Source organism: Macrobrachium rosenbergii, chromosome 23, assembly GCF_040412425.1.
Source record: "Macrobrachium rosenbergii isolate ZJJX-2024 chromosome 23, ASM4041242v1, whole genome shotgun sequence".
In the NCBI taxonomy this organism is placed as follows: domain Eukaryota; kingdom Metazoa; phylum Arthropoda; class Malacostraca; order Decapoda; family Palaemonidae; genus Macrobrachium; species Macrobrachium rosenbergii.
The window spans coordinates 46,308,269-46,329,982 of record NC_089763.1 but is presented as its reverse complement, the minus strand read 5'-3'; the positions used below and the strand labels follow the sequence as shown (position 1 = coordinate 46,329,982).

The window sequence follows — 21,714 nt, the reverse complement described above, 5'->3', positions numbered from 1 at the left end:
GTAAACACTATTGTTGTTGCCACTGAAGATACAGATGATGTAGTTTCCTTACTGTACCACTATGGAGAAACATGGAACATTTTGGGCCTCAAACATTTGTGCTTAAACAAACGGTCTGGAACTATAAGAAAGATCCATCCTATCCATAGTCTTGTTCATGATATTGTAAAACATATACCTGCAGCACATGCTCTCACTGGAGCAGATACGACATCAAAAGTTGGCACCAAGGGTTCTCTAATGAAAAGAACAGGAACTTTCAAACTACTTGAAGGTTTTGGATCGTCAGTTATCAGAGATGTTTCAGAAGGTAGAAATTTTTTTAGTTTACTGTTTTACAGGCACAGAAACTGACTGCAATAACTTTAATGAGCTTAGAGTTAAGTTCTATAACACTTACAGCAAAAATTTAAATCTGCAAAAAAATGCCCTGCACAACTGTGGCATTACGAAAACATATAAAGCGGTCATTATCTTCAAGCTAATATGTGGATGACTACCACAATGGCAACAAGACCAATACTTGATAATAAAGAAATGTATGGATGGACTCGAAGTGATACTGGAGAACTTAGTGCCACATTACTTCCAGCAGAAATGCTTACATCCCCAGCAAACTTACCAGATCCGTTTACTTGTGGCAAGTGTGCATTTGAATATAGATGCATGTGCAGAATATAAATGAAATAAAGCGTTGCAGGTTTTGTAGATGCAATAAGGGGATGTATAAAAATCTATATTAACATTAACCTAAACACTATCCTTTCAAAATAACTGGAAAGAACTATATATGACTGCAATATCAATGCACATCATAGACTATTTCTTGACTAGAATTTTGTTAATATTTAATGGTAGATCAACTTATAAAAACTTTCAAGAAGGAGACTGGTTATTTTTTTTTTATTGAAATGATATTTTATCTTTTAGGTTTCAGTTTTAACAGGAGTAGTGTTTGAAATTATCAAAACTATTTTTTTCTTTATTCTCGTGTACACTGTACTTTCCACTCTTCTATAATGTTTAGATATATGAATTTCCTTCGTTTTAATTTTAATAACAAAATAAAAAAATCATCTGCTTAAGTTCCGTGTTCTACAGTGCGATGTATGTTATTCAGTTCTTTATTTTAATGCTAGGGGTCGATCTGAAATATAAATTTTTACTCTTTACCCAAGAGCTCTAATTTTGTTTTGTATATCTATAAATGTTGTTTCATTTCATTTTAAATTCTTTTTAAGGGCTTTTATGCTCACCACATGCAAGTACGTAGGTTATTACGACTGAGAAAATCGTCACATCTTTGGGGACGAATAAAGGCCTTCATTTGACCCCAAAAAATTATGACACCAATTACTTGTTTCAGCACCTCTGAATTGACTAAAACCCTTGAGAAACTTAGGACACCTCGAAGTGCACACAAAACCCCCCTGGTCCCTCCCCCCACTATACTTCAAGTAATATCTTTCTTGTCCGATGCACATAACCCCAGTGCAACTCTCACCAAATGTAAGTTGACTTGGAGTCAACTTACACTGTTGATGTTTACATTACTTGTACTGATAAGTGTCAACCACAAAACTGTATGCTGTAAACTGTGAACAGGAACAAGTAGCAGTACGACTTGAGGACATCGAATAAACGTACAAGTCTAACCTACATAACGAATTAGTAGTCCTTAGGATACGCATAAGACGGTAATAATATTATAAGTTTCTTGATAAACATGAACCATACACGTTTTGGATTATTAATTAGGCCTTCTCATGTTTTAAGCATTTCTGATGATTGTTGTTGTAGTTGATCGTTTTGGCGTTTCTCAGTGAGCAGTTGCCTTTATAACACAATGGAAAATTGCTCGGTAATTCTATATATTAGCTCCGCGCCTGTTTTAACCTTTTCAACTGGTTTTTCCACACTTAGGGGCTCTGATACTAGCGGTGCATGTTTGTTGTCCGCCAAATGGAATGCCCCTTCACCGTGTTTAGTACTGGCCGGGGTGGGGTTACCCATACGTTAACAAGTTATTGCACATGCCGGATGGGATATGAACCGTTCGAAACAGACATACCCGTGCTGTGTCTTGTGAAGATCGCGTATGGAAACCCCTTGTTGGATGGACTTCAGGGTTTAATTACACTCGAGCGCCAAAAATTGAAGGTAAATTCATAATTAGCAACCAAAAAACTGGAGAGAAAGTTAAGTTAGAAGGCAGTCGCCACGCCACGGAGCTACTATATAGTTCTATCCGATTCTTTCTTATAATAGGGATTTATCACTCACAAAATGATAGATGAAGCTTTCACAGGGTTAAATATAGGGTTGCATAGTGCAAACCTCTCCAAACTCAACTTAGGGCCTAGACTAGCCAATAGCCTAAGCTATTTGATTAGAATTCTTAAATGTTATTTTTTACTTATTCGACATCAATTGAAGAGCGTAAATTATTCATTGGATTTGTCTTATTGGTGAATTTTCACCCTACCAGATTAGGCCACAGGACTGCTGGGGCCCTGTCTCCCCTGAGGTCTTGAACCTCCTCCCTAACCTGACCTAGACCTCTGTAAGTCATGGGGTTAAATAAAACGATACTTCTTAACCATAGTTTCCCTCACCTAACTTGACCTAGAGAGCAAGTCCTTGACAATGTTTGAACCCCCACCTAGGCTGCAGGTCCTTACTTGAAGGGGGTAGGACCCCCATTCCTAATTGGCAAAGCCCCCTTTGCAATGTAATGCGCACACCATGTACCTTACTTAAAGGTTTCAAGGTCCAAGGCTAGAAGGCTTATACTTTCCTGGTAACTGAGTTCTTTAGTTAGATTTTGTGGAGAAGAGGTATTTCTCATTGTAAGGGATTATTACCAGATAGATAAAGAGTCATTTTATTATTTTATTTGGCATACAAATTATATCATTTCTTATGTTTTCTGTACTTCTTATTTACGAGGTAGCATTGTAAAACTGAAAAGACTGTCTTGAAAAGTGGCCGAAGTATGTAGATATCACAATAATTAAGCATAAGAATTTATAAAGTTTCAAGTGGTTGGTAATGATTACATAACAGAAAACAAAATGACTTTCACAAGTAATCAAGAATAAAACATTCTGCATGTGGCTGTTGTCTCCTAAATATGTCCCAGAACTTACAAAACACCTTGAAAACAACAACAATAGACTTGAGAGATGATGCAAGCCTTCATGTTTTTACACATTGGTAAATATGTGCTTCCTATATTAACTATGAGTAAAGTGATAGACTGACCATCATTCGACCATTGTTGACACTGAATTCGGTGCTGCCAAGGAGTTAAAGTATCAGAGTATTACAGTACCCATAGATTAATTTATTAATTAGGCTTGTGATTATTTCTCAAGCTTAATGTACCATTTAGTCAAGGTGTAGAGTGGATAGTTAGGTTAATGCCCATCCTACCCTTAGACTAGCAATTCTAGGCCAATATTGTTTTTATCAGAGGTATACCTCAACTTGTATTGCCACCAGAGAAATAGAGTCTCAAGTAATAAAGTAAATCTGGGCATGTCTGACCTGGAATAAAGCTTCTCAATCCTTCCATGATTCAGTGGCAGCAAGCAGTGAAGGAAGCCTAGCCTACATAGCCCTATGGCTATAATCAGACTGTAGAACAGGTTAGGTTATTTAGATAGGATGCAGTGCTTTAGGATTTGTGTGATGAGAATCAAGAGGGTGAAATCACAAAGAGAGATGGAGACAGTGCTCCATGGCTGCGGAGATCTTGTCTAGTTTTAATGACAATATACTTAGGACATGGCGAGTCAGTTGTGTGCCAAAAATAGAGCAGAGACTAGGTTTGGGTTATGTTTTTCCTGCTGTATATGCAATATTATATTTTGTTTGCTTAGACTATCATAGTTGAAGCAAGGTAAGAAACTAATGTTATGTTAGAGACAATTAAAAACAGTGTGAATGATTAAAGAGGCTACACTAAATATTACTAGAGAATTGGTGGAATGAACAGGTTAGAGTTATATACTTTCATGTTTACTTTCATTAGAGAAAAAAAATTCTTTGAACAAATACAAAATGCTGTTCAACAGGGTTATATTCTCACTTAACCACACTGTGTCCTGCATAACTGCAAACTGAACTTTACAGTGCTGTGTTCTGCATCTTTCTTTCTTTTTTATCATCCATTACATATCACCTTTTTCACTCTGAAAGGAGTTGGGTGATTAATTGGTGTTCTTGACAGCATGTTGATGGAGTTGTTTATCATTGTGATGGGCTAAGCAGGATTGTCTTTGTAATTATTGCAGATAATGGTTGGGAATGTGTTGTAGGATATACCAGTGAGGGTAATTCTAAATCGTAGGCTGTCTACTAGTTTCATTAGACTATTAGGGCTCATTAACAGTTTAACTTATCATTGTCAGTTGAAAGAAATAATGTTAAAAGTGGTAAAATTTTTTGCTTAAACTAATCAAATCTAACAATTTTTAAGTGATTGGAATTGGTGTTTTTGTTAAAAAGGAATGGCAAAAATGAAAAATGGAATTTATATTTCTGTGAGTAGCCTACTTAGGCTAAAACATTGTTTAAAGAATACAGTTTTTTGCATTTATCAAATTTTAGATTCAAGTAAACATAGAATGCTGTTTTCTTTTACCTTATCATCATGTTCAAGTGCTGATAAACACTCATATCTTCACAAGATGATGGACTTAATATTTACTCATTCTTGCAGGAAATGCAGGCTATAGCTTCTAGTAACAACGGTTTTGGAGTACAAGTGTCACAAGAGCTGCGTTTTTTACCAGCAAATGCCATAATAATGTTATCACGAATCCTAGAGAGTAATCCTGGATGGAAAGAAGTTATGGGTCTTATCCCAAATGACCCATGGAAACCAGGAGAACCTATTCCAGCTGGGGTTCAGTATCCTAAGAAATATACTTGGGATGACATTAAGTAAGACCTGTAGTGTATATTAGAATGATTGGCATCCACTAAATATAATATAGTAATGTAAAACTACCTGTAGAGTAGTGTTTTGTATTACATTTACAGAACTAAAGTTGTCTAAAGCTTGTCATTAATTTGTATCATCATTATTTTTATTTTATATATACAGTAGTTCGTTAAATTTTTATTTATGAATTTTCTAAAGAATTGTAAGCTCATGCAAAATTTTTATACTCATCTTTCATGTATGTTTGAAATTATCTTCTTACCCTTATTCGTCTACATGCTAGGAACAAAATTCGTCATCACATGTTATTCATGGATATTTGGATTATTTGTCTTGCATTTAGAATGTAAGGGATAAGAGAAATTTTCTCATGAGATGAAAACTCATGTTGTCAAGCTAGTACTGCTCTTGCAATTTGATTTGTTCATGATAAGCCAGTCCATTATTAATTAGACTTATTTGCAGTGTTGAACTCACCCTGACATGCGACATCATCAGCTTTGAAGACAGAAGAAGAATTGATAGTTAATTATCGAGTACAGTAACCTCATTTAGAAGAAGAATTGATGGAAAATTAATTACAAAGTGATTGTTTTTACAGGCACACTTTAACTTCCAGTACCCCATGAGTTTACTTTGGACACTTAGTTCTTGATCTGTTCTGTCTCTAAGTGCTTTGTTGGATCTAGCAAGATTTTACTTTAACTGGGGTTCATACCTTCTCAGCCTTCCACCCAAATAGCATTTCAGGTTAAGATAGATGTTTGTCATGAAATAAAGGTTGTAGCATATAAATTAAATTTTTCATGCAAACCTACAAGTTGACTTAGTTTCCTTGTTCTGTCAGTTACAATTTTCACATGACAGATTGAGGCAGGCATTTCTTGTCTAACAGTGGATTAAAGGTGCACATGCACGTAGGGTCACTCAACAGTTTTTTTTTTTCTCCGGTAATTCCTCTTCTTTCTTTCAAGGCTTCTGGGGTTACATGTCTTGGGGAATTCAACACTACAGGTGAAGGCTAATTATGACTGATAGGTTTGTTGAAAAAAAATTTTTGTACTAAAAACTTCCTTTTCATATGTATGAAATGTGATATTTGGTTTATAGTTTTGTAATATTTCAAGGAGTTTGAGGGTATTACAAAATACTAATTGTTGATGTATGTTTAGGTTAGTAGGAAGAGCTATCATCATCATGATCATCATGAACATTTTACATTGGTTTTTTTTGGTGTCCGTTGCAGTGACCATCTAATGAATTCTCTCTGTAATCTCTTTTATCTTGTAATTTGAATTTCCATATACATTTTTTCGTGGCCTTCCCACAGGCTATTATCTTGTTCCTTCTCAATATACAGCTGTACGTCTCTCATTGGCCGTTCCTTTCTTAAAGTGCCAAAACTTCTCATTTTTGAGATTTTAATAAATTTTTTAGCTTTTAGGTATCACATCAGTTAGGAGCTTCATCCTCTGTAATACTGTAGAATATTTTGAGTTTATTCCAGTCATGATTCTCAGCATTTTTAAGTCTTTGTATTTATCTGTGGAATTGGTCTTTTTTACTAATGGAATGTTTTTAGAGCCCCCAGTCGGTTACAGCAGCCATGCTGAGGTCTGTGCTCGGGTTTTCCTACTGCCTTTTCAGTATGAGCCAGCTATCCATAATCGGGATTATATATAATAACGGAAGGTTTGCTTAAAAAGCAAATGGATGTTACAGACTAAATACACACACAAAACAAACCTCTTTTAACAAACATCTGTGGTGCTCCTCCACCATCTTGCTGCTGGGAAGAAAGGGCGTTGGGTCTTATTTCCTTTTATACATTTTGGGCATCGAGACTACAGGTCTACCCCAAAGCCAAATCCAAAAGTCCTTCAGTTATACAATTTTTTCACGTTAAAAGAAAAAGAAAGAAGAAGAACATCAATGTTTTTATTCCCCCACTTTCATCCATGCTGATCTGCTCTTTTTACTTTTGATGAGCCAGTATAATCTGGTATATAACTAAGGAACAGAAATGCTTTACCTCTTTGAGAATTGTGGTGCTCCTCCACCATCTTGTCACTGTTATTTCCTTTTATACATTTTGCATCTTAATGACCCTTTTCAAAATTGGATGTTCTCTTTTGCATCCTTGCCACTCTCTATAATTTTGGTCTTACAGTGTTAAGACAGATTTTCATTTTCCTTTCCAGTTCACCTTTCCATCTTGTAAACATTTGTAAGATCTATTCTTTGATACTTCTGTTAACAGTCATCTATGTGCAGTAGTTTACAGAGGCCTCCCTTCAGCACTCCCTTGTAGCATTTTCCATTACCTACCATGATAGAGTAAAGGACTAGCTGCTGAGGAATTGATGGACACCAGCATTTATTGTAAATTCTAATGTTCCTGCCATTTTCTTCTCTCTGTACAGTATTTTGTGTCATGATACCCTTCATGTTTGCAGTGCCCATCAAATATCTTGTTAATTTGTCAAATTCATTCCCAAGAACTAGTTACTATACTGTTTATGATAAAAAATCTTCCTTTTTCAAGGAGTTTCATCTGTAGTTGTCTAAGACAGCTGCTAATTTAAAATTACTCCTTAGACTTTCTTCTGTAACCTTCGTTCATACTCTCATAACTTGCTCCAGCAGTCATACATGTGTACGTAATATATTTTTGTACTTAAATGCATCTTTTTTTATATTAATGTTGTAGTTCTCCTTTACTTTTTTGACTCTATCTTTTCCTTTGCCATGTTTCGTATGTTTTGGTCAGCTCTTCAGTGAATCACTTTTACAATTTTTCTTCTTCAGATGTTACATTCTCTTTTGGTTCCTCTGTCATATTAAGAGCCTCCAGTTCATATCCATTTTCTTCATTTGGTAGATTCCCCAAGCATTGCATACATTGTTCTGTTACAGTTTTTCCTTCTTATCAACTGGGTTTCCTTATCACAGTACAGTATATGTGCAGTAGTTTATCAGTAAGTGCGCCCATCACTTTCAGTTTTTAAGAAAAGTCTCTGTTGTGTGCTTGTTTAACAATGACATGTAGAACAGTTGCATGTTTTCCTTTTACATAGAAATGTAATCCCCCAAAGATATATTTTTGTTACATGAAAATAGTAGTGTCTGTTTTGATTTTTACTTTAATTGCATGATGATTTTTATTTGGTAAGTTTTTCTTTTGGTTGTTATATTGATATACAGCCCATTTATAAAGGACAATAACAGAGGAATGTAGCCGTTCCGGCCGTGAGGGATTTCAAGTCTTGTTAGAGGAATGGGGAACCAGTGGGAGACAGCGGCCAACTGTACAGGATCTTATAAATTTGCTTCAGAAAACTAAGCTATATCGAGCTCTGGATTATCTTACTGTTAACGTTATGAATGGTAATTTGTTTTTGTGTTTGGTTTATTATGTTAGGTCTTAATGTTTTCTTATCTTTATGTAGTCTTGATTTAGTTTTGCATTAAAAGTATAAAGTATTGGTTCTGTAATTAAAGCAAAATGCAATGCATTATTTATCATTTTGTTTACGGTCTTTTTCAAATTTTAGTTGCATTAAACGTTTATTTTAAGAAGTATTGTAGAATGTATTCAGCGGTGCTATTTTGTGGTCTTTAACCTGTATTCACTGAATGAGAGAAATTTTCTCTACCAAATTGTAGAACTGCAGGGTATTGACAGTATAAAATGTGCCCCTGACACCATATAACAAATTTCATGATCCATTATGAGGAGCAAGTACACTAGTTTAAGGTTACTTATTCTTTCCTAAAAGTTTATGCATTCTTCATTCCTTCTCAGGTGAGGCTTTGCCAAGAGAAGAAGGGCGCAATCCAGTTGATGAATTAAATCGAGCTAAGGAAAATGAGAGGTCTCATGAGACTGTTGTTTTTGGAACCTACCTTGTGAGTTCAAAGGATATCCCTTTGATTTCACCTACTGCTGAGGCATATAATGTTGATGGTGTAAGTTTCAACAGTCAAATGGATCAGCCTACCAAACTAATAGACCCAAGGGAAGTGGATCCTGCATCTCAAGCAGTGCAGACTCATTTCTTTGACAATGATCTTTTAGAAGGAATGAATTGTGGTGAAGTGTTCCATTTTAGTTACTCTTGTTTGAAAACAATAACCAGCGATTTTTCAGATATTCCTTTCAGAGATGGAGGTAATAAGCTTGGTGAAGGAGCATTTGGAAAGGTGTATTTTGCAAAGATTACTCAAAAAGGAAGAGAAAAAGAAGTGGCAGTCAAAAGACTTCATGCTAGCGATTCTTCAGAAACCAGAATAGAGTTGCAGTTCAAGACAGAAGTAGAAGTCCTTTCAAAGTAAGTTATGTATTGATTTTATCACCAACTACTTATTGATCATAATATTGTTCGAATAATGTTAAAAACTTAATTTTTCAGTCTGAGATAGTTAGTCCCAGATCATGAATTCAGAGGGTCATTGCATTTATTGATTGTATGGTAAAACCACTAATGATGACCCATAATTCTTTCATCTTTCAAAGAACTTAGCTAAAACACAGCTTTCAGGTTTTAAGCAAAGCACAAAAGGTTTTTGATTTAAAAAAAATGAAACACTTTAAACTAAGCATTTTTTCAGATGCATCCATGAAAATTTGGTACCATTAGAGGGTTATTCATGTGATGGTCCTGAATGGTGCCTTGTTTATGCATTTATGCCAAATGCTAGTCTTCTAGATTGCTTATCTTGTGCTGTAAGTACTGTATTAGTTTTCTGATGACATCTGTTTTATTTAAAGCTTATTAATATCAGATACTTGTGATGGAGGAAGGTTTTTGCACAGAATTTTTAAGGCAATTTTCAGGCCTTCCCAGTTTTATTCAGGGATAAAGTCTCCCTCTTTTCCTTAATCTACTTGTGCCTCTTTTCCTTAATCTACTTGTTTTTAATCGGCAATATAGCAAGGGTTGTCCAGTTTCCAGAAGTTAAATGATTAAAAAGGGCTGCAGAGTATGACCTGATGAACTGTAAGTTATCTTTGTAAAAATAATAAAGTGCAGTAGCCATTACCTAACATTGCCCATTGCACTCTTTGTGCATTTGCCTCTTCGCATATTTATTCATGTTATGAAAATCCAGTGTTGATAAATATGTTCATCGTGGTTGAATGTAGTTTCCATAAAATCCCATTATATTGTAATAGTTTAATTCTTTCTTAGCAGTTATATTCTCAGATGTTTGTGAGTAATTGAGTAATAGATGGTATGTTGTTTACTAGTGTTCTTGAAGATAACTGAATAAGATCTACTTAAAATACAGTATTTGGATAACAAGCATATTGAACTATCCGTTACTAAATTTTTCAGAATGAAAGACAACCTCTTGACTGGAAAGTACGTCTGCATATAGGAGAAGGATCAGCTCGTGGCATTGTTCATCTTCACACATTCCAAGAGCGTCCCTTTGTACATAGAGATATTAAGAGTGCAAACATACTGTTAGATGAAAACATGACTCCCAAGGTAAGTTCTGTACAATATCTTAAACTTTATTATATACAGAATTGTAAGTAATTACTCATATTTCATTACTCATACTCCACTTATTTATTAATTTATCATTACACTTACTGTAGTTCACTAAATAACATTTGGGTTCCATTGATTATAAAATTCTGTAGAATAATTTCACCTGATGATCAGGATGCTTTGTTCACATTGAAACTAAGGACATTTTCTTTTACAGGTTGGTGATTTTGGACTTGTGAGACTAGGAGGATCAGGAAATAATACACGTACCCTTATCAAAACTACCACAGTGTTTGGGACATCAGCTTACATGGCTCCAGAAGCATTTAGGGGTGACATTTCTGTCAAAATGGATACCTTCAGCTTTGGGGTGGTATGTTATCCAAAGGGTTAAGGGAATTGGTTTGTTCCAGGATTTGGGAGCAAGTTAAAGTTTTAGATTTATTATTTTTCTGTTGAAGAGTTATCAACAGGATTTAATTCTGTATAACTGCTGTATATGCATGTCTGGCTTAAATTGCAGTGGCACCCTATTGTAAAAATAAACATTGATAGGGGATTTAAAGAGATCTAATTCTGGCCTTTTATTTATTAGGTTTTGTTAGAGTTGCTGACTGGCTTACCTGCACATGATGAAGAAAGAGAGGAACCAGACTTGGTAAGCGTGCTTCATTTTTGTGTGCTGTATGCTGGTAATGTTGCTGTAATTATAATGCAGGGGCCTTAGGTATGATACAGTGTACAATAATGACGTTCCCTCCTAACAAACAAATCTTTTAATTTTATTTATGCTTTGGTGCTTGGTATCTTCTGTACATAGTACTAATTTCGAATTTCTATTTATGAAAGAAAGTAAATGGTGATCATGCAACAAATGTTGTTGGTCATAAACACAGAAATGGAAAAGCATCCCGTACACTCACATCGTCAGGAGATTGAAACACCTTTGGATGTGCAATAGATTTGAATGTCATACTCTTCCTACTTAAAGGAGATATTTATGGAATTCATTGTAACTTTTGTTGTGAGAGGCTTCTGGAGGGAGTCATTCAGACAACTGAGAAATATACAGTATATCTTCTAAAGGATAGCATCATTACATTATTCATTATAACTTGCACTATAGTCAAATGAGGCACAAGTGACCAATACAAGAGGTTGGGTCATAGGCAAAATATTATTATCTGATTCTTTGGCAAAGAATCAGGTGCTAGACATGACATAATGTTATGGCACTCTTCACAATTCTTGTTGTAGAACTCGATTGAGGGGGGTAAAGGTGCCATGCTCTCTTCGTTGAGAGTACTACATTTGCTTGCAAAAGGATGACTTGAATCAGTTATGTGAAGAGCTATTGGCATTGCAATTCTTGTAATAATTATTTCTGTAAAATAAAATGTAGTATTATTTTGTAAGAACAAATACTAAAAGTTGAGTGGTTTTGTTTCATAAGTACAATCTTTCTCTTTTATTATAAATTTTTCTATCCCAGCTCATCTGATAATAAGAGTTGTAAACAGGTTTTTCAGTGAGATGAGGGACTCCCTGTAGTTATTTTGACATAGGAACTGAACACTTGGTTATTGAGCTTACCGAGTATTCACACAACTGTAATGTATTTGTGACACAAAGATTATTTTAATTATACCCTGGGTATGTTGTAAATGAATGACTTATTGAAAATATGAGTCATGACATGAGCAAAATATGGAAACCTTGAGCAACAATTCCCCCAAATTGAAGTAATTTTAGTTCCTGTGAGGACCTATATCTCATCCTATCCTGTAGGTTAAGATTGGGGCACATTTGTTCCCAAGTGTATTATTGCTGGTTGGTCAGGTGACATGGAAATATGGTTATCTAGCATCTTTTTTTATTATTAAAGAAATTTGATGAGGACTTTGAATTCAGGGTTATTACTTTAATAACTCCTTTTCCCTTGCAGTTGAACCATTTTTTAGAGGCTCAAGAATCTGAAGAAGGCATAGGAGAACTGGTTGACTGGAAAGGTGGTGACTGGGATATGGAAGTTTTCAGAGGAGTCCTTGAACTGGCTGAGCTCTGTTGTACAGAGGTCAAGAAAAAGAGACCGACTATGGTGGAATTGCTACAAAAATACTCTTCGGTTATTCAGTCTGTTAACTAATCATATGATGTTCTTTGGAAGAGGTGATGGAAGAACATTTTGAATGGATATCATGGTTGAAAATGTAATATAGTACAGATATAGGCTGACTGACAAGAGCCATATATATTTCTTCTTGGTATTACTATTGTTTACTAGTGATACCCACACATTCTTATATGAACAAACTCCTCTGTATGTTTGAACCTACCTTGTTTTATTATTACTATCTACTGTATAGAGTATGCAAAATTTACTGCTTCATATTTTTATGTTATTTTGACATTAAAGTAATTTTAGATAGGTAATCACAAGAGTTTTAAAAAAAGCAATAAAAAAAGAAAGCCAGGTCCACTTTACTTCTGAAGTATTAGTAACAAAAATGTAATTGTTGTTCTATTATTCTTGTTATATTATTATAGAGTAGTTCAGTGAGACTGCTTTATGGGGCTAGCCTGAAGGATTTTATCCTTCAATGAGGGGTGTAAATTGGGAACAAGTGAAGAGTAAGAGGACAAAAGCAATGCAGCTTGGGCCAAAGGGACACTGAAAATTCAAATATCGGTATCCTGAACACAATAAAAAAATTCAATTTATAATTTGGACACGCATTTTTTACTGAAACTATCTTAGTGAATTTTCTTAAATTGTATACTCTGTTGGATGCAAGTTCATACTGTATAAGCACATTATTATCTTAAAAAAAAAAAAATTGCATTCCAACCCTTTGAGATTGTTGATTGCACATATCACTGATAGGGTGCATAGGCATAAAAGAGAATGTCGTTGTTTGTTCTTTATTCATAGCTTATTTAAGTACACAAGAAGCCTTAAAATTTCTTTTTTGCCAGCTACTGTGCATTTCAGGACCGTGTCTAATAGATTTTTGTCGATAAAATCGTTACAAAGCATCGGATAGGGATCGTATTTTGGAAATAGCTATTTGAAGCCACAGCCTAATTGGCAAAAATATGCAGTGATGTCTAATTTGGATAATTAAGGCCCTCATCAGAGTAAATCAAATAAATTTAAAGGGAAACTTAGGTAAATTTAGTAAGGCCCCAGAGAGAGGCTAGTTGTGACGTAAACTATGACGTCAGACGTGATAGCAGTGTTCCCAGTACAGTAGTATGATAGTGATCGTAGAAAAGCAAATAATTGACCCTCTTGTACAATAAGCAATACCTTGAGTAGGATATGCAATAATTATCAAAATTGTAAGATAATATACTATAAGTGAATGATAATCTAAACATTTTTATCTGTACAGTCAAAGTAAATAAATAAATGAAATTGTTAGAGATTTTGTCTAAACTTAACATGGTAATAGTAGCAGTTGAAACTGCTACTATTACCAAGCCCAAGAGAAACAGGTCTGCTCACTTCCCCAAATCCCCCATGTAGGCAGAGCTTTGTCTGCCTCCTTATTGCATCACCAGGTGAATTGCCATAATGAGCAGATACCTCTAAGATACGTCATCGCGTACGTAGTTATCCCAGGTGGGAGGTGACTCCACCCAATTGGGTAGATCTTGTCTCTCTTGGCTTTGACTATTACTACTACTACCAACATCTGAGTCTTCATGCATAAAGTATATGAGCGGGGTGTCTAGTTATGTACCGTACGTCAGACTACAGTATCAATGATGTTTGACAAGCCTCTGTCTACAAGCTTGCTAGATTTAGCTAAGTTTCCCTTTAAATATCTTAGATTTGCTCTGATAAGCACCTTAATTATCAGCATTAGACATCACTGCATATTTCTGCCAATTAGGCTGTGGCTTCAAATAACTATTTCCAAAATACGATCCATATCTGATGCTTTGGTAAGATTTTATCGATGGAAGTCCATTGGACTCGGCCCTGAAATGCACAGTAGTTTCATTCTCTTCCACTTCTGAGAGGCTTACATAGTGTCATAAAGGTGATGAAATGAGTCAGTATCATCTTCCATTGACCCAGCTGAAGCCAGCCATGGTTATATTTCATAATTGGGTAGATATGCTAGGATCTTCAAGAAAACCTATTCTCTTAGCATTTCTGGAATGCCTTGTATCTTGGAGTTGATTGTTACTACTATTGTGAAGTTAACCGTCACTTTACAGGTGCCAGTACAGTATACAGGAATGAAGCATGTTTTATGGCTTGAATTAGTTTTGATCTCCCTCATGGGATAGTTTAGTTACCTCTGTAAAGTTTATTTACTTGTGTAAAAAGTATGTAGGTTGTACCAGGCCTTTTCTGGTAGAAATTCTTTTGAAGGCAAAGCTTGTTTTGGCTTACCGACCAAAAAATATGTTTCCTGTTGAAGTGGGTTGCCAAGCCACAGAGTCTGATATTTTTTATATTTCATGCAGAAAGGAAGGAGGAAAACACCATCAAAGTATGACAAAACTTGTGACCTCCCATTCTGTTTTTGATAAGCTTCATTTACATTGTATAATGCTGGCAGACTGTTGTTAGTAGATACTACCAAACCTGAGTGGTGCTTATGGTTTTTGTGAAGTTAGTTTCACTTCTGTTTTCCATGTGTGGTTCAGATTATAATAGCTACCTTTATTATTCTTTCTGGATGTTGAAGTAGTTGTCTGAGGCTATTGCCAATGGAAGACACAAGTGAAATGTTTATACTTTTAAACATAAGTAATCCCTTGATTATCTACATTTAGGCTCACCCCAGGTCTTCATTATCTGCAGGCACTGCAGCACCCCAATATATAGACAGTACATATATTATATGAACAAATAAAAGTGAATACTATATATGGTTAGCAATGCTAACTGGGGTAAGCATGTTTAGGATGGGATGGCTAGAAGAGTTGGCTGGGAAGACTGAGCGGGCTTTCATCTGCTTGAGAGCTTTTGTTATTGGCTTAACAGTCATATAAAACATCGTTACACATCATTTTGTTTATCACCTTTGAGTGGCTCATAGAGATACATCATGACTACATCCTAGGAGTTTCCCTTTCTCATTGGCTGCCCATGAAGATACCAATATACTTGTTGTAATGCACGCTCCGCTGCTTTGTCCTGTAGTGTTTCATTTGTCAGTATGTAATCGCATATTAAATGGTTGCTGTGTTTGCCTTGTGTCATAGCACTTTCTGCAGATTTTGTGGCATCCCTAAGGCATTGCAGGTGCTGTTGTTGCTGTGTCGTAAAGTGTATTGTGCGCATGGTCTCACAACTTCCTAAGAGGGCCAGGAAGGTGCAATGCTTCAGAAGCTTGAAATCATTGAGAGGATCTATGACGCTGATCATGGCTGAGTATGCCATAGCACAGTCTACTTTGAAGGACATCATGAATGCCGTGGACAAGCTGAAAAAGTATGTGACTGACTTTGTGAAGGTGTTTAGGAGTGAAGCCAAGCCCTGTAGTGAGGTTGAACATTAACCTTGATCTGGTTTCATCAGCAGAGGTCAGCCAGGGTGCATGTGCATGGTGCCGAACTGAAAGCCGTTGGTACAAAGTTGACAAGTCTGTAGTGAGTTGTGGACTTTAAGGCATCCATTGGTTGGCTATTTTGGTATAAAATTCAACATGGGTTTTCAATGAAAAAGACTCTTGGAGAAGCCTTGGATGCTTCCAAGGAGGGAATAGAGCGATTTTCACAGATACTGAAAGACCTGATTATAAAGGAAAGCCTTGATTTAAGCCAAATCTACAACACTGATAAAACTAGTCTATTCTATCACTTCTGGCCCATGAACACCTTGGATGATGAGAAGGAAAAGAATTTACCTGGCTGAAAGCTTTTCAAGTGACATGTGTCTGCTTTGTTAAGTGCAAATGCTTCTGTTAGCCATCACTGCAAACCAGTTGTAGTTGGGCATGGAAAGCAACCTCTTGAACTGCATGGGTTGATGGATAGTCTCCCAGTGATTTGGTATCATTTGGCAAAAGCTTGCTTCATTGCTAAGACTGTCTCTGATTGGTTCCATAACCATTTCATAAGGGAAGTTTCTGTCATCAAACACAGGATCTTAGCATTGTTAGGTATTGGGTGAAGGCTTTGCTTCTCATTGACAGTGTGCCTGCGCATCCTACCACAACCCAATAACAGGTGACAAAGGTCGCATCAAGTTCATGGTTTTGCATCCTGTTACAACTGCACTTCAGTAACTCGGTCATTCAGCTCAGAAACACAAGCAAACACTTTGGCAGGCTGTGATAACTTGCCAGATACTTCCAGTCAGGAATCTGATGTGTCTTTGCCACCTTTTGAAGACCTACGCACTTCAATGCCTCTTCCAACTAGTTTGTCACTTCATGACCCCCTAGAGGAATAGGAGACTGTGAAGGAGGAGAGGAGGATTGTAGACCCTCCTCACAACTTTTACAAGTCCAGCCCATGTAACAATTTCGGCATTGCTCACAGGTGAGTGAGAGAGAGAGAGAGAGTGTTTTGTTTTTACTTTGTGTACATTACTATAAAGAGTTTTGTGTGTGTTTTTAGAAGCATATATTGTGTACAATATGTTTTGTGACAAAATAGGGAAAAGTTGGGGCATGAACTTATTGTTTTACATCCATTCAGTACTGTGCAATGTAATTCTTGTGTGCTGACATTTGCATATACTGTAGTGTATATAGTGCTAATGCGTTGTGACAAACTAGGAAAAAAAGAGTACAAACTAACCACTTTACATCCGTAGAGTGTTTTCTAACCATATCTGCAAATTTCTAATATCCTCAAGGACCTTGAATACATTACAGTATATATTGCTGATAAACGAGGGATTACTTATAGCAGAACGTTGAAATTTGTTAGGGTACTCACCTATTCACATATTTAAAGTTTGGCCTTGTTATGAGCATAGTCCAAGTAATTGAAATATTCATTTAAAAAAAGTAGCTTTAGGTAAGGTTCTAACAAACTGCAAGATTTTATATACTGTATTTTTTATAGGAAAAGAAAGTGAGCTTTAGAAATCTTGTATTCATTATATTCCCCCAAAATTCTTACAGTTATATTGGTGCATAAATTTAAAGTTATACTTTAAATGTCTTACATATTACAAACAGTATCCATCAACACATTTTTTTTTTTACTGAACATGGGAAAGGATAATAGTTTAAGAAGCAGAAAATAAGTTTGTATTATTTTGTAATCAACAGCGACCAATGACCGACATTTCATATTTCATTCATAATTTTGGATACAAAGGAATACCTTGCCATTTATGTGGTGCTGCTGGAGAATCTTAATTGCAAGATCCCCCATTGGGGGTTAGTGCTGTCAGTGCACCTCATGTAGTGCACTGTAGGCATTCCTTAAGGTTCTTTGCAGCTTCCCTTCAGCCCCTAGCTGCAACCCCTTTCATTCCTGTAATTGTACCTTCGTCCCTATTCTCTTTCTTCCACCTTACATTCCACCCTCTACTAACAATTGTTTCATAGTGCAACTGCGAAGTTTTCCTCCTCACTTTAAAACCTTACTCTCACATTTCCCTTTCAGCGCTGAATGACCTTATGGGTCCCAGCATTGGGCCTTTGGCCTAAATTTTATATTCCATTCCATTCTAACCGCAAGATCACCTTGCAAGATTAGGTAATAGTGACAATCTCTTGTAAACAACCGGTTTATGCAAGGGCAATTATTAACCTAGGCAACTTCAGAAAGAAAGCCAATTTGTTTACAAGAGGCATTTTCTGTCTTACTTAACCATCACAACGAATTTACTGGTTTACTAGAAGTTAAAAGCGCAAAACCAGAGAAAACTCTTAGCAACCTTACGGTTTCAGAAAAATCGTCCGCATCTTATGGAAATGTAAAACATACTGTATGCTTCAAATTTTTCCCTTATGCGTGTTAATAAAAACCAAGGTCATTCAGCATCATCTGGATTCAATGAAAAAGACTTCAACAATACCATAAATGCAGAATATCGGAAAACAAAGTGGTGGCGAGACATACCTTCCTCTACCTCATATTTGGCAATGAATTTGCAAAACACTGAAATTATGCCCGTGAAAAGAAAGTGGCCCAATAGTGCAAAAAATTAGTAGTGCTCTTTATAACTAAAGAAAATCAATTTTGAAGCAAAATTACGCCATAAGTCTTTAAATGGATTTTACTTTGTTAGTAAATGTCTCGCACTGCAAACAGTTTCCAATAATTATATAGACAGATGGTCCTGTGCTGCTCTTTTAAACTCAGGGATACAAAAGAAGAAAATGTTCTAACCAAGTTGTCTGTAAGTGTACTCGTATGTCATTTTGATGTTTTGTTTCAAATTAGGCCCACTATATTTACCATTGTAGTCTACTGCTCAGAGCTTTCAGTAGCCTGCAGGCGTTAATCTTACATATTTCAACCAGATTAGGCTATCCTAAAACCAAATCGACTCGTTCAAAGAGCGAGCATATTTTTTTCTGAGCCTACTGTTGCAAGGCATATTGTATTAAAGGGAAATTTGAAATTCCTAGACAACGCCTCTTGCAACAACAAATTAGGCAATATTTCCAGTGGGATTCTTTTACATGCATGCAAAATGCTAAAAACTGACAAATCTCTACTTACTCAAAAAAAAAATTACATATGCTGAAAACAGTACCGCATGAACTCCCTAGAACCTTCCGAACTGATGTTTAGTTCAGGCGGGAAATTAATAAAGCATTTAGACTGGCAACTGAACGCACCGGCATTTCGAACTACGATAGGTTGGAGAAGTTTAATTTGTTGTTTTCGGAAATGTGTACTTGCATAAGTCGTGGTGTTCACAATCTATGAACTAAAGTGCATGCAGTATGTAATATGCATTCTATATTCAGAGGCAATTTCAAGTATTTTCAGTAGACTGCTTGAATGCCGCAAATGAAGCTCATTTTACTTTCAAATAAATAAACGGAAAGTTAGTAAATGGAAATAAAATTTCTGTCTTCGACGCACGGTTACGATTTAGGTTTTTTTTTCAGGTTCCACGTAGCGATGTGCAAGACCTGCAGAGACAGTCTGAGATTTATATGCCATACTCCATATTAATTGTCAAATCCACACTATTATAACACTTGGAGAATAATTAAGTCTTCCATTTTTCTTGAAAGACTTGACTTTTTCAACCCTCCTGATGTCAAGTGGGGGGCTTATCATACGGTCATGGAGCTGCAAATTTAAACCAACAATGAAGTGCAGCTTGGCTCCTATACCTTGAACTATGTGTATCTATTCTTGTACTGGCTGCATCTGCTGGCTGTTATACATAGCCAGTCTTTCAAATATTTTTGACTCTTGTCTTGATGACCTGATGAGTCATTGCACATACTTAAAATATTATTCTAGCTTTGATACGGAGCCACTGCAACCCAAACAATACAGGGGTAATCCTGTCCCGAAGTGCAACACCCATTATCAACCTTGCCCCTCTAATATTTTTTTTCAGCTTCCTATGTGGCATCTAACGTGGATTATGATAGAATTGCAATAGCCCCCTTTATCTATGACAATAAAGTACTGATTTTTTCTCCCTGTAGAATGAAATGGAATATAAAATTTAGGCCAAAGACCAAGCGCTGGGACCAATGCAATCATTCAGTGCTAAAAGGGAAATTGAGAGTAAAAAGGTTTCTTAGGTGTAACGGGAGGAATACCTGGCAGTTGCAATATAAAACAATTGTTAGGAGAGGGTGGAAAGTAAGATGGAAGAAAGAGAATATGAATGGAGGTAGAGAAATTGAAATAAAAATGGTTGCAGCTAGGGGCCGAAGGGACGCTGCAAAAACTTTAAGTGACGCCTACAGTGCACCGCGTGAGTTGCATTGACGGCATTACCCTACATTTTCCTGTAAAACAGTCATCAAGGTATTTTTCACCAAAAGGCAGCGCTGTATTCCTAGGAAGATGGCCAATAACCCTGACAACATTCTTGATTTGAGTTCTAAGAGAAAAATTATATACTTTCTGGATTACTACTGAAATTCAGCCAAATAGCACCAAGTCTTCCCACGTTATTTTTTCTTCTTGCAACCTAAACTAAGTTTCATTTTTATCTAGTGTTAACAGCTTAAATGCCACCCATTCCTTAACAATGGTAACAACGTCAATTTATTTTTGAGGTAGTTTATGGAGAATAAAATTGAGTGTCATCCACAAATAGTTCAAGTTGACTCCCTTCCCCAACCCCTCAAGTATGCAGCTTACAGTCCGGTTCAATCAATTAGCGTGCAGCATAAAGAGCACCAAGACTAGGGATTTCATGAAATCTCTAGGAACTCCAAGGATTACGTGAAGCCACCGAGTGAAACAATAATCACATTTATTCATTGCAAATTTCAGTGATTTCACGAAATCAATTGTTACACTACTTCCCTGTAACATACATACAATATAGGGCTGGAGCTGACACTTCACTGGGGTAGTCCTCATGAGATGAAGAACTCCAGTCTGTATACAGTACTGTCCAAATATTCAGAGGCGTCATTGACAATTACAGTGGATTTTAAATCAATTAGTAGTTCATGCACAGCTGAATGAAAAGCCGTTCTAGGAGAAGGGTACCGCATTGCCCCCTCATCCATAATTTCCAATGATTTAGATAATTTACAAGAGCTTAAGCCTGTCTCTCTTAATATAATTGTACTGATCTAACGTACAAAATGCTGGAAGCTTGAATTTGCAAAATAAGTAACTGGACATGAACACAGGCTAGTTTAAACAAGTTTGCTTTACAGGACGAACATTCCAAGCCTATAATAGTCATTCAAATAGGCTAAGTACATTAGTCTGATACACTTTGGCTGATTATGAGAAGGTAAAAACGATGGCTTTTACACTTGTATGCTAATTCGAATCTAATAAAAGACTTTACTCCATGGGTTGTCTATTAAATTTAAAAAGTGAACGATTTACTTAACTTTGACGTCATTAGTAAATGCACAGCAACTAAAATCTAGAAACTGTAAATCAGAGCAGTCACTGAATGCTCGTACCTTTCTTAATTTGATGGCGACTCATTGACATGGTAGTGATAGTAAATATTTTGGTACATAATTAACATGCCTGAATATCTTGAATTTTCAGTTTTTATAAAAACTGGTGTTTGTATAAGAACGCGTCTATATAGCCTATTATAATTTTTTCTATAGTAAATATTAGCACTTCGTAAGTGATATCCAGTCAAAACCGTTCCAGAGT

At 36.0% G+C, this 21,714-nt stretch overlaps 1 protein-coding gene across 2 annotated transcripts; it reads left to right on the top strand.

Annotated features, from left to right (window-relative positions):
* Positions 1–1,478: 1,478 nt before the first annotated feature.
* Positions 1,479–17,513, top strand: LOC136851592 (interleukin-1 receptor-associated kinase 4-like). Of its 2 annotated transcripts, XM_067125888.1 has the most exons (10): positions 1,563–1,697; positions 1,924–2,160; positions 4,727–4,950; positions 8,169–8,338; positions 8,757–9,282; positions 9,563–9,677; positions 10,291–10,446; positions 10,670–10,825; positions 11,048–11,110; positions 12,398–17,513. In XM_067125888.1, the coding sequence occupies exons 2-10, from the start codon at positions 1,945–1,947 to the stop codon at positions 12,596–12,598; spliced, it is 1,827 nt and encodes a 608-aa protein (XP_066981989.1). In that variant the 5' UTR covers positions 1,563–1,697; positions 1,924–1,944; the 3' UTR covers positions 12,599–17,513. The 2 variants fall into 2 exon arrangements, with proteins under 2 accessions (XP_066981990.1, XP_066981989.1); XM_067125889.1 differs by lacking the exon at positions 1,924–2,160 and having other exon boundaries at positions 1,479–1,697.
* Positions 17,514–21,714: the final 4,201 nt, after the last annotated feature.